Source organism: Bidens hawaiensis, unplaced genomic scaffold (assembly GCF_021521415.1).
Source record: "Bidens hawaiensis isolate Kalapana, Puna unplaced genomic scaffold, B.hawaiensis_p1.1 tig00017249_1, whole genome shotgun sequence".
In the NCBI taxonomy this organism is placed as follows: domain Eukaryota; kingdom Viridiplantae; phylum Streptophyta; class Magnoliopsida; order Asterales; family Asteraceae; genus Bidens; species Bidens hawaiensis.
Window position 1 is genome coordinate 54,326 of NW_027492613.1, and position 13,201 is coordinate 67,526.

The window sequence follows — 13,201 nt, forward strand, 5'->3', positions numbered from 1 at the left end:
AAAAAAACCGGTTAATAAACCGGTCCGGTTATTTAAAAACCGGTTTTTTTCTAGGCCAAGAAAAACCGGTCCGGTTATTAACCGAACCGGTTTTTTAAAAAAAAAACGATTTGTGCACCTCTAATTGTTAGGATCTCAGAATGGTTTTTATGGCAGTGGCGCGTAAATGGTCCTTTAAAACTTCGAAAAAATCATTTAGACAGTGATTAAAGTCTTAGTTGGTCCTATATGTGTGACACATCATTGGAAAAATGATTTTTAATAGCTGAATGATGGTGCGCAGTATCAATTCTACTATAAACGTCCAATTGCATGATCTAATATGTTATAAAAATTAAGGAAATACGCATAGGTGACCAATTCAAGGTGGAAAATGGGGTTGCTTCATTGGCGCAAAAATATGATAAAATTGAGCCAAAGATCCTGATTCAAGACGAAATAGCATATCTTTAAGATCTATTCCAGTGTGTTGAACCGGAAATCGATGGAAAACTGGTTTGTTTCCATCTAAAAAACCGTGAATAAGCGAACACTATATTATTATGAAGAGTAGTATCCAAAGACAATATTTTCAAATGTCTGTCCAATAGTAATTTATGTTGTTTAAGCGTTAGTAGAACAATAAAAGCACGAGAAAAACTAGAGATTTAAATATAAAGTATAAACACAACTATGAATTTATTTCTAATAACATCTTTCTAATAAAAAGTTAAAAGACCACAATCCGAATTACATATATGCCTTTTAAGTTTTAACTTACATCATATACTTCCTAATGACTTGGGCTCCAAATCTAGACATTGGGCCAAATTTAGACATTGGGCTCTAACTCAACCCCATCCACTTTATCATTACTAGCAACTTGAATGGGCTTTAAAGTATAAATTTTGGCACAAAACAAGTAGTAAATCAAATTAAGAACTTGAAGCACTGTGATCAACCAATAAAAATACTCCAACTTCCCTTTATTCAAGTTATCATCCGGTAGCCAGTTCGACCCGTCTTGACCCGCACTCAAATTATGCACCAATGTCACCAGAAGCGTGCTCCCGTAATTTCCTGCCGCAATAGCCGTCCAAAACAACGCGGTCGCGGTACTTCTCATACTCTCCGGAGATTGATCATACAAAAACTCAAGATGCCCGATTGACATAAACGCTTCCGCCATCCCATGAAGCGAATATTGAGGTACTAACCAAAACACCGAAATGGGTATCGTCTCGTGAGGCTTGTAAGTCAAACCATGGGAAAAAGCGGTATGCTTGCGCTTTATTTCAACAAAACCGGCTACTAATGTGGCGAGGATCGATATGCAAAAGCCAATTCCCATCCTCGTAAGAAAGGTGATTCCTCGTTCTCTCCCCGTGATTTTGCGCATGATCGGGACGAATATACGATCGTAAAAGATTATTGTGAGTAGCATTGTGGTTAAGGTGAAAACAGTCATTGATCCTGCTGGGATTTGGAATGATTTTGTGAGGCTTCTATTCATTGTTTTTGCTTGTTGAAGTGAAAATGTGCTTTGTTGGGCATAAGCTAGAATGAGTAGAATCCCTGAGGCCCATATTGGGCCCATTCTTATAACGGATTTGAGTTCTTCGACCCGGTGGACCGTGTTTAGCCTCCACCAGTTTGGGCTGGATTCACCTTTTGCAAAGTCTTCTTTTGTGATTATGGCAGCCTTATCCAAAAATCTGAAATTGGAATAAGAAACCCATTTTGTTTTTATATCTGATCCATTACGCGTCGGGTATTTTTATTTGTAGTTATTCGTTTGTTTGATACAAATTATGGTTTGGATTTCTAAATACATTTCTTATTATTATAATTTTTTGTATATACTTATTATTCAATAAATAAAAATAAAAATACAAAAACTACAAATATGGTGAATTATTGGATATTCTATTACCTAATGATGACTCTTGTGAACGGGTATGCATGTTGTGAGTGTTCAAGCCAGATATCATCTATTACAAATACCGTCTAATACACGAAATCTTTTTAAGAAATTAACATCATACTTATCCTATGCCTGTCCCGACAGGTTATTCGGCTCCTAATTAATAAGTTTTACTTTAAAAAATAAAAGGTATCTTTTGTTTAAATTGGAATATCCTTGAAATACTTTGAAAAGGAGAGAAAAAAAAAAGATATTGATGCCAAACATATGCTTATCAAAAAAGACTAATTAAAGAATTTGCTGTATTTTTAACCCACGTTTTACCCCTAATTGTTCAAAAAGAAAAAAGTTGACACAATAATTATCATGTGTTGTTAGTTAACACACACGTGTTTTGGTAAATCTACAATTAAGATGACCTAATAATTCCAACATATATCATTTTTTATTTTTATTTTTTTGCTTTTTCTCAAAAGATTTAAGGCTATTATCATTTTATGTTAGGTATTTGGAAACGAAATACCTAATATATAAACACTAATAAATAAATAATAGTAGTTAGAAAACGTATAAACATTTATATCTTTTATTTAACTCAGTTACCTAATCGTTTACCTCAGTATGTTTCTAAGTCTCAATCCTATTATATCAGTCAACTACTACCGATCACTATCTTAAATAGATATAAACGAAGCCTTTAAAAGCTTTCTAGTTGCTTCCTACATCCTTTCAAGCCACCGGATTGTTTTATTTGTAAATGAAGGTTTCTCATGCATTTGACCCGAATTAACGGGTATGGGTCTCACCAAACCTAGATAGCCCTTAAGCGGGTTATAAAATCTCATAACTCATTAAATTAAAAACTAATCTCGCCAAATATTTGATATGAAAATCCTATAAAATAGAGATATACTAAAAATTAATATTTGATTTAAAAAAAATATTATTTACAATTAAGAACAATTTTATAGTAAAAAAAATAAGCGGATAATTGGTCTCACCAAACCCAGATAGTTTCTAAACATGTTATAACATCTCATCTATTTGTGAAACTCTTTTATCATCAAACCCTAAGTATATTATTAACTTACTTACAATAAATAAAATTAAAATTCAAAAAAATATGTAAATATTATAAAAATATATATATATAAAACAACCCCGTAATATGGGAAAAAAAAGACGAGTTTTTTATATAAATAATAAATCGGGTTAGTATTAAAAATCTAACACGTAAAAATATAAAATGCTAATAAAAGAAAGAAACTTACTTCATTTGTTTAGTATGTAGAAGCTTTCCCGAAATAGAAATAGATGCATCAAGGTCATTATTTTCATAAAGTAACTTAGGGTCCGAAACCATAGCCAACTTCCTCTTTTTGTAAGCCGCAACACATACTTGAACCAACCGGGTAAACGGGCTGCCCGCAGGATCCATATTCCGATACAACGGATACCCGATAACAAACCCAATAATCGAAATCGCCATAGCTATAGATGGGACCCCAAGGCCCCAACCCCATCCAATATTATCTTGAATATAAACAACTACCGTTACAGCCACTAGCATAGATGCGCCCATACAAAAATAATACCAATTAAAAAACTTCCATGTGCTAGTTTTTTGTTTCTCGTCGGTTTCATCGAATTGGTCTGCCCCGAATGCCACCACACATGGTCGGATCCCACCCGACCCGATTGCTGTTAATAAAAGTGATATGTATAGGATTGCTAGTTGACCCGAATCCGCTTCTTGGCATGTTTCATCCTTGTTACAAGGTGGTGGTCTTAGTTTTGGTAGCACCGCGGCTAATGTCAAAGATACCATTCCCTAGGTACCGTTAATGAAGTTAGTGACTAAGAGTATTTGGGATGTTCATAGTCTGGTTTGACGGTTCTCAAGAAAATATTAGGTTGGCCGACAATTCAAACCAATCAATTTTATTACTTTGACAGTTTTAACAGTTAAGTTTTGACATTTTAACCGATTTTATTATTAATACTATTATAAATACTATCATAATTATTTTTATTATTATAAACATTACTTTAATGATAATATAACCATTATTATTTTAATTATTATTATTCTTTTCAAACTATTAGTTTTTACAAAAAAAAAAAATAGAAAATCATATACTACATATATTACAATATAGCAAAATGGTTAAAACATATAAAATAACAAAAGTTAACTTTTTAGTTCGGTTTACATAGTCACCTCCAAGTTCAAAACCAAACTAAACTGTCAAACCAAGCCGTTTGATCTCAAACAGGCGCTTTAGTTTCAACAATTCGATTAATTTCAACTGCTCATAAACACCCATATAGGATGCTTTTTTAAGTTAATAAACTAGTTCAACTTTAGTAGATAGTGACTTACTATTTGGTAAATGATGGAAGCGATGGTTATGGTCCAAAACCGACCGGCAAACGAATCGGCTATAAATGCACCTAGCAACGGTGTCAAGCTAGCGGTTCCACCAAAGTTGGTTAGAGTGTTGGCGGCTTTAGTCATCGGCATATGAAGTTGCGTTGTCAAGTAACTAATCATATTGGTTTGAAACCCAACCACAGCCAACTTCTCACCCACCTCATTTGCTACAAATACCAAAACATTAAACTAAGATCACAGAAAAAAGATAAATACAGTAAAGGGACAGATACACGTACCAAAGATGAAGGGCATGGTGATGAGGCCACCCTTGACCCTTTGACCATGATTTTTTTCTTTGGTTTTCATCTCAACCATTTTGTTTAATTTGGTTTGTTTTAAGTGGTGGCTCAAAGGCTCTTTTATATAGGCTAGAGGGTATGCCAGACTTATGGGTACAAATTACGGCCACAAATGTACCTATTGATGATTGGTGTGTGGTACAAATGGCACATGATATGCACATGAGTGAGATTGCGGTAAATTTTTTAAAACGACGAATTTCATTAAAGCTGATAGCAATGCACTAGGAGCTGAATGACACAAGGAAGTTACAAGAAAAGGTTACACTAATTATTTCAAAGCAAATTTTTAAAGAAAATCGATTTTTAAACCAAAGAAAGCCTAACGATATCATGTTAGCCGCCAGTTTTAGACACTAGTCGAAGTGCATTGGAAAACGACTTGCTCCTTGTCTTCCAAATACACTAACAAGATGTGAGAATGATCTTGTATAGAACCTTGTTTTTCTTACGTCCCAAATTGCTAAGCTCATGAATTTTAAGCAAGTCTGTAACCGAGAAAGCGATTTCCATGTTGTTGTCGGGTTTACGGACGCTAAAAGTCAATTCACGAGATTTATAAACACACCATTTCGTTAAGAAAAAATAAAATAGTATGTTATAACATCTTATTTATTTGTGAAACTCTTTCATCATCAAACCGTAGGTATATTATTAACTCTCTTACAATAAATAAAATTAAAATTAAAAAATATATAAATATTATAAACGAAAAATGAAAACAACTACGTGGGATAAAAACTAGCTATAAATAAAAAGAGATCACAATTTACTTATTGTCATGATTTATCATAATCTTTTAAAAAATACTATGAAAGACAAACGGGCACAAAGCTACGTGTGTTTTGTAATTTTTTTTAACGATAATTTAAATATATCTTGAAAATAAGATGATTTCTTGAAAACTTTAAGGATTTCTAAGTGAATATGAGTATAGATAAATTATATAATATGATTTTAAATAAATAGATTTATAATTTTGTGTAATTATACGGATTAAGTAATTTCACACAATCTTTCAAATCTAGAAAGGGTACAAAGACAAAATGGATAACAAATTATAACACAATGTCAAGCAAAGTATGAAACAATACTGAATAATATAATACAATGTAGATGAGAAAAGACACAATATTATGAACAAAATTTCTAAAATCTACAAATTAGAATCGAAAAATGAAAACCTAAAATCTAATATCGTAGAATTTGACGAGACGGTTCCAATACTGCTAGCTTGAGTTTAATGAAAGCCCGTTTAATACTCTTTCTCCGACTTTTTTTAGAAGAGTATGTGTTTGCAACTCTACATAATCTAACTTAATATATTAAAGTAATATAATTTTGTCCACATGTCCTTCACCTAGGTTGTCCACATAGACTTCCATGTCATCAACCTTCCATAAATCTAATTTCCACATATTCACAATAAAATTTTAATCAATGATATTGATTTTTATATTTTTGTAACTTATTAATGTAATTATGATATTAATTATTCTAATTATTGTTAGAATTCAAATACTTATCTAACTAATATATTAAAGCAACACAATTTTGTCCACATGTCCTTCACCTAGGTTGTCCACATAGACTTCTGTAAGGCCCCGTTCCCGGAAACCCTACCTTGGCGTTAAGTTTACTCATAAACACAGTTCTAAAATCAGAGTTAATTAAAACTTTCGCGGAATAATTGAAAAAAACTTCATGCATTACATTACAAAATATCGATTCTTGTCTTAACATACAAATTATCCTTTCATAGACATAACATAAAACAGTCATGGCACTTCTTCATAGATACCAGTCTCTTTAGCTCATGCCATGTATCCCTCCTCAAGCCAGCTGCCTCAACCTATTTCCCTGTGTGCATACTAAAAGTCAGCTACGCTGAGTGAGTTCTAGTTAAGCAGGTAACATACATTTCATTCTCATTCTTTACATTCTTACTTCCATACATTCCTATTTTTACTTACCTTCATTATTTTATACATACATAACCTTTCTACGTTTTTAAAGAGCCTTTCGCCCTATAACCTTCGCATATATTATTAGGGTATGCAACCCTTCCTTCTTCGCCTATATTATTAGGGTAGGCAACCCTTTATTATTCGACTCTACATATCATACATACCATTCATACACTACACATATCGTACATACCTTTCTTTAATTAGCTATATCTGTTCTCATATACCTCTTCACACATACGTTTAACTCTTTCTACACTAATTAGGTATATTTATAAACATTCATACGGCATACACTTACCACTTAAGGTAAGTGTATTAACTAATCACATTGAGTATGCACACAGCCCCAAAACATAACACATAAATGGGGCTAGAAACTCACCTGAAGTCGGTTCCTCTCAGAGTAAAGTGTGATGTCATTCCTTATCTGTGCACGGCTAACTGTGTAACAAGGCACGGGTATCAATTATCCATTTCAACTACTGCTTACATCTAGGTGAATGAAACCCTCGACTAAAAGGGGTCCGGGGGCAGCGCCCCGGTAGCGGGGTCTAGGGGCGGCCCCTAGCAGGGTCCAAGGGGCAGAGCCCCTGGCTGGGGTTGAAATTTTTGCCTTACAGAAATGGGAAGGTTTTGCTTCGCATGGGAGCGTTTCGCTTCGCATGGCCATGCGATGCGAAATTTCTGCCTTTCTTCATTTTTACCATTTTAAAGCCATTTTCCTCCGAGACTCATCCTTAGGACCCGATTTTTACCCTTTTTATGGGTTTTGGGTTGTACCAACTTTGTGTACCCGCGTTTATGAGGTCCGGACTTCACCTTTTTGTCATTCGACACACCCGTGAGGATATAACTCACCAAGTTTATGTTTTTCTTACATTTCGCAACCCGGTCTATCATCATATATGGTTGCATGCCGATTCTAACCGTAAAACTTAACCATTTGAACTGAAACCTACCTTTTTGCTTCGGGTTCGAGTTCAGATCTGGACAATACGCAGGATCTTCCAAGCGTTTCTTATTGCTTGATGACGTTGAACACGAGATTCACCTTTCTTTTGCTCGGATTTGGATCCGGGTGTTTGAGAGAAGAAGTGTGTGTGTTTCTAGTGTGTGGGGAGGGAAACAAAATGGTGAAATGGTGGGTGGGTTGGGTTTATATAGTGGGTTATGGGTCCCACCACCCACTCTCCATTCCCATTCCAATCCTTATCCAAACACAAACACGCACACCACCAAACTAACGACACACCGATACTAATAAAACTTTCCGTTATTTATTAATTCTCAAAATACGGATGTTACAACTTCCATGTCATCAACCTTCTATAAATCTAATTTCCACATATTCACAATAAAATTTTAATAAACAAAATCTAAAACCACGCGACCCGTTTTATTTCTATAACCCGATACCCAGTTGAAGCCATTTGTTATCATCCTCTCAACCTAATGTGACATTCGTTAAATTCTGAAACTGAAACCCGGCCCATTTTGGATTTTTATTTTTGAGTTCATATAACTTATTAAAGTTATAAAGGTTTGATATTTTATTATTATATTTTAGTTTTATGAAAGTTAAAGTACCAATTTTGTAAATAATAGTTTTAAATGCTAATAAAGTTGAAGGATTTTTGTGCAAAATTTAATAAACTTGGAGTAAACCACCTGTTACGTTGTCATCTCAACCAAAAAGTCCGGCCACATATCAGCGCTTTTCCGGCAAGTATTTAACACCGAATTAAGACTTAAAACGGCCAATTGATGAGACCATTTGATGTTCGGGTATTTTGTATATATATTAGTGTGTTAATTTTATAGTTTTGTTTAGTATATTGTTAGAACTTTGGTACTTCATACGTGCTTTTGTATTTCAGGTCATTGATCGTTAAAGATGCTAAATTGGAAACTTGTACGAGCATGGAATGATATATCGGGATGACCGGAGCATAACTTGAAGTCTTAGGAAGTGTTGGAAGGATTCAGGAAGAGTTTGGATGAGGAACCTAAAGCCGATGCTAAAACTGAACAAGATGGGTTCACAAAAAGTGACCAGGAAGTAAAACTAGCATATCCTGGGCTAGAAAATAAGTTACGGGACCCATAATATATGAATTTCGGGTTTCTCGACGAGAGGAATCCAAATATGAAGTTATCTTCCATCGCGTAGCGCGATGGAATGGTCATATGGCCATCGCGCTACGCGATGGTCCCCATAGTCGGGAAAGTTAGGGTTTGATGTTTTATTTCGTTTTGACGACCCTAGAGGGGACTCTTGACCTGCCAGCTGATTTTCAGAGCAGACAGGAGAGCCACCATCACTTCCGATCATCTCTAGGCATCATCCATGTCCTATTACATCATAACCGAAGCCCGAGAGATGCCAAGACGCGGCTAGATCCTTCGAGTCATACCCGATATGTATAGTTTGTAATCTTTCAGTTATTTTCTAATGTACTAGAACGATTGATTGTAATTATGTTGATGTTAATCTATGAGTATTGATGTCTAGTATTATTGTGCACAACGTCAGTTTAGGTTTATTTCGATCAGAACGATTAGTGTGCCAGTTGCTATGATAATTGCTTATAGGATTGTTTGACCTGTTTATTGTGAGAAAGCATACGTTTGCCCTTAGTTGAGTCACACTGGCAGGGACCGTTTGATAACTAGTGTCGTGTGTTAGCGAGCGTGGATGCCTAAGGTTTAACCGGTTAGTCAGTCTGTAGTTGACACAGGATAGTTTATCTGTTATGTGCATGAGTTTGCTGTTAGTTTGCTTAATTGGATTCCCGGGGTGTGATTTGTCTTTGTTAACTGATTGAAACTTTGATTACTTGTTCTTTTACTATAAAACAAAACTGTTTGCTAGTGTGATCAGCACTTTACTTTAACTACTTCATAATGTTAGAAATCAGTTTCACTGCACACTGACCACATACTCCTCGTGGTTCGACACCCTACTTACCCTGACTAACTTAAGGTGATTAGGACACTGATTTAATCATTTTTGACTAGATAGCGACAGTCTAGCATCACCATTTGATTCGTAACTTGAAACCAAGCGTTTCGCCACCATGATTGAAATTCAATTCAGGGTTTTTAAGCCTCCAATTAATGGAGCGGAAATTGTGGGTTGACCAAACTGATTGTAACGTGGCTTTTAGCTCTGTATAAAATCGTAGAACCATCTCGTGATCTTTTCGCACTCGCATATCCTCTCAATTTCTTCTAAGCTTTCTTTCTGCGAACGAACTCAAGCTCTTCTAACTCCGATACTCCGACCAAGCTAATCTCCTTCAATCCAATAAACACATGGGTAATTTAATTGTGATTCATGTTCAGTTTTATCTGCAGGTACAAAGCCGCTGTCAAGTTAGATTGGCAGAGGTATTTACTTGATCAATTTGTGATTTATAGTTCTAGGGTTTATATGGATTTGGGGATAAAACTTAAGTTGTGTTTATAATTAATCAGAACCAATCCTTGAAAAAAAATCTTATTGTAGTCCAGTTGGTTTGCGGGTTACATACAAAGTTCCAAACTGATCCAGACTCAGGTTCGAGTCTCTTAAAAAACAGTTTGTTAGTTTTTTTTAACTTTTAACACATTATTTTTATTATTTTAACACTTTATTGTTATTATAAAACCAATTATCTCACTAAATAAATGTTAGATAAACTTACAAATCCTGTTTTGTTTGAAAATTCAAAAATTTGTTTATTTTTTTTTCTTTATTCTAAACCATTCGTTTAGGTCTTAAAAAAACTCATTATTATAATCATCGTTTAAATTAAGTGAAACGTTTATAAGCTGATTTCTGTTCATATAACTTAATATTGTTGTTGTGTAACTTTTAAGTGTCAAAATTATTTGAAACCGTTAATCACAAATTTCACCGCATCGTTAGTTATTTATTGCTTCATCATATTTTAAAATAAGTACGAAGTTCTAAATTAATATAATTCGTAACCAGTCGTCTGTTTATAATTGTTAGTCTATAGATATAATTTAAAGCCATTTTATATCAAACTTCTAATCAAGTCCCCAAATTTGACATACAAACCCTAAATCCCAAATGATCTTAGACGTTCCGTGACGTTTAGTCTATTTAACTTATTAAAACACATATTGTTTGACTGCAATTTAAGTTATTCAATTAGTTATATTGACTATAAATATTATATAATTAACTATAATTGGGATGTTTCATGTATTTGGATATTTAAAAATTATCAATTCATTAAAAGCATATTAACAATATAATTAGCTGCTACAAGATTTTTAATTTGGACTTTATTATATAATTAAGCATATTAACAATATAATTGGCTGCTACAAGATTTTATGTAGTTTTGTCAAGAGTGAAGAGTAGAGCCGGTATTAAGTTAGTCATACTCGACAAAGAATCATAGCTTACAACTAAAACCACAAACGTTGTTTACAATGAGATTTTTGAAAACTTAATGTGATAAAGTTTAAACCTGGTATGTATTTGTAAGCTTAGTTTTCAATTAATATTACAAAATTTGTTACTAATATATGTTTTTTATTTTTTTTCAGGCATAATGGTTCATTTATGTTATATTATTTTTTATTCACTGCATTCTTTATTTATAAAGTATTTTCTTTTTATGTTATAGACATGGTTTAACATCTTTTGTAATATTTGAAGCTACAATATTTATGTCAAAATATTTGTGTTGATTGAATATGTTGCTAATATTTTATATTGTTTGTTGATATGTTTTCCACCCGTGTGTAATACGAGTTATTATCATAGCATACAACTATAGAAGCACTATGATTGAAAGATATATCGTCCAAAATAGAGAGTTCACAGGGGCCCATGTGTTCAACCCAAGAAAGATGTCGATATCAATAATTAATATTTGTTATGAACACCGACACTTTGTGTGTATGACACATTTTCATTATTGTTTATGAACACCGACACTTTTGTGTGTATGACACATTTTCATTATTGTCACCAATTATTAACTCTTGTCCCCTCCTCCCAATAATATATAGAACAGTTCTTTTGATATTATAAATACCATGTATTTTGATAGATTTAACGCATCAGTAAAAATTCTCATATTCTCATATTTCCTTGTTTCTTGTTAACTCCAAGTCTCATATATTACTCTTATAAGCTTGTTATAGTTAGGGCTAATATTATAACAATATTGAGCTTGTAGAAATATTAAAGAAAAATTGTCTACAAGTGCTAGTAGGGAGAAATAGTACATTCATTCACTGATTGACGGGTCCTTGATTATTTATAAATGCAGGGATCAATAGCATGACTATATTCATACTGTTTCGATGAATTCGTTCTTTTTCTAAACAGAGATTTTTTTAGTCTTTGTTATCGAGGAACTTGAATCTAAAATCTCTCTTTCAACCAAAGGTTTAAAGGCTTTGTTAGAACTTAGAATACAGAGAATTCACGAATGGTCCATGTAATTTGAGTTAAATTTTATGCATGATTTCTAACTTTTAAAACTTGCATGCATGGTCCTTAACCATCAACTTTGGTTTCATTATTAGTCCAAAAAGATAACATAGTTAACTTTTGGTATTAAATGTTGCACGCGTATTGACAGTTTAGTCCATTTAATTCTCTCATGTTTCTCTCTCTCCTGCAATTTTCTATCACTTTTTCCCAAAAATTGCAACCAGCTTAAGTTGAAGTTCATACCTTATAACGGTATTCTTTTAACTATCAATTCAATTGTTTCTACTTTCTAGTAAGGTAAATAAGATATTTTATTAAGATCATTTATTTCTAGTTGCGTGTGATAGTGAGAGTGGCTTTGTAAAGCATAAAATAGATGCATTTAGAATATTGTTGATTATTGTGGCCAAATATCAATTAAATTGTCATATGCGATAATTGGTACTCAACTTTTTGAGTATATAAAGTCCATATCATGTTTGTTTTCATGTAGGTTATATTAAAAGGAAGTACAACTATTAATTTAATGGCAATTAACTTTTGGCTAAAATATGTTTAGATATAACTCTTGGTTACAAAAGCGTTTTGATTGAATAACGAATCTATAGTTTGACAATCTGGATGAGTTGATTTCATGAAACCATCCGTGATAGTTATGACAAAGCACACATAACCACATAATGTCAAATCACATAATTACATAATAACAATATATGGTAAAGATTTAATATATTTCTTAACAATAAACCATCTTTGATTTTTAGATAATATCATAATCCAACTCCAATTTTTTTTTAAAATATGTGTTTACGCAATATGCAACTATCTTCATCAAGTCAAATCAAAAATCAAATCAAACAATACCAATATTTTCCTCAAAGATCACACCATGTGACAAGGATATATTACCAGGCACCCGCATGCGCAAAGAATATACAATTCCCACGTACCAACATCAAGAAGATACATAGTATGTATCCATTGGTCTATAACTTATATGCTTGGAAGTTTACAATGTATGGATATACATCTAGATCATGATGCACATTATCTTTTTGTATCTATGTCTAAAAGAGATATAGGCTAGAGTTGGTGGGATGGTGGTCCTTTGGATTATGAGGTGGGATATAA

General features: G+C 33.2%; 1 protein-coding gene across 1 annotated transcript; it reads right to left on the reverse strand.

Annotated features, from left to right (window-relative positions):
* Positions 1-805: 805 nt before the first annotated feature.
* On the reverse strand, positions 806-4,720 carry LOC143553486 (protein NRT1/ PTR FAMILY 3.1-like). The gene is made up of 4 exons (XM_077043481.1): positions 4,577-4,720; positions 4,287-4,504; positions 3,175-3,734; positions 806-1,694 (listed from the first exon to the last, which is right to left on the reverse strand). The coding sequence occupies exons 1-4, from the start codon at positions 4,653-4,655 to the stop codon at positions 812-814; spliced, it is 1,740 nt and encodes a 579-aa protein (XP_076899596.1). The 5' UTR covers positions 4,656-4,720; the 3' UTR covers positions 806-811.
* Between the last annotated feature and the right edge of the window lie 8,481 nt (positions 4,721-13,201).

Excerpts from the sequence above, each read along its gene's own strand:
- LOC143553486 (XM_077043481.1), bottom strand. The coding sequence starts at position 4,655 with ATGGTTGAGATGAAAACCAAAGAAAAAAATCATGGTCAAAGGGTCAAG. Across the intron at positions 4,505-4,576 it reads CACCATGCCCTTCATCTTTG|CAAATGAGGTGGGTGAGAAG; the intron begins GTACGTGTATCT and ends TGGTATTTGTAG. Across the intron at positions 3,735-4,286 it reads CTTCCATCATTTACCAAATA|GGAATGGTATCTTTGACATT; the intron begins GTAAGTCACTAT and ends AACGGTACCTAG.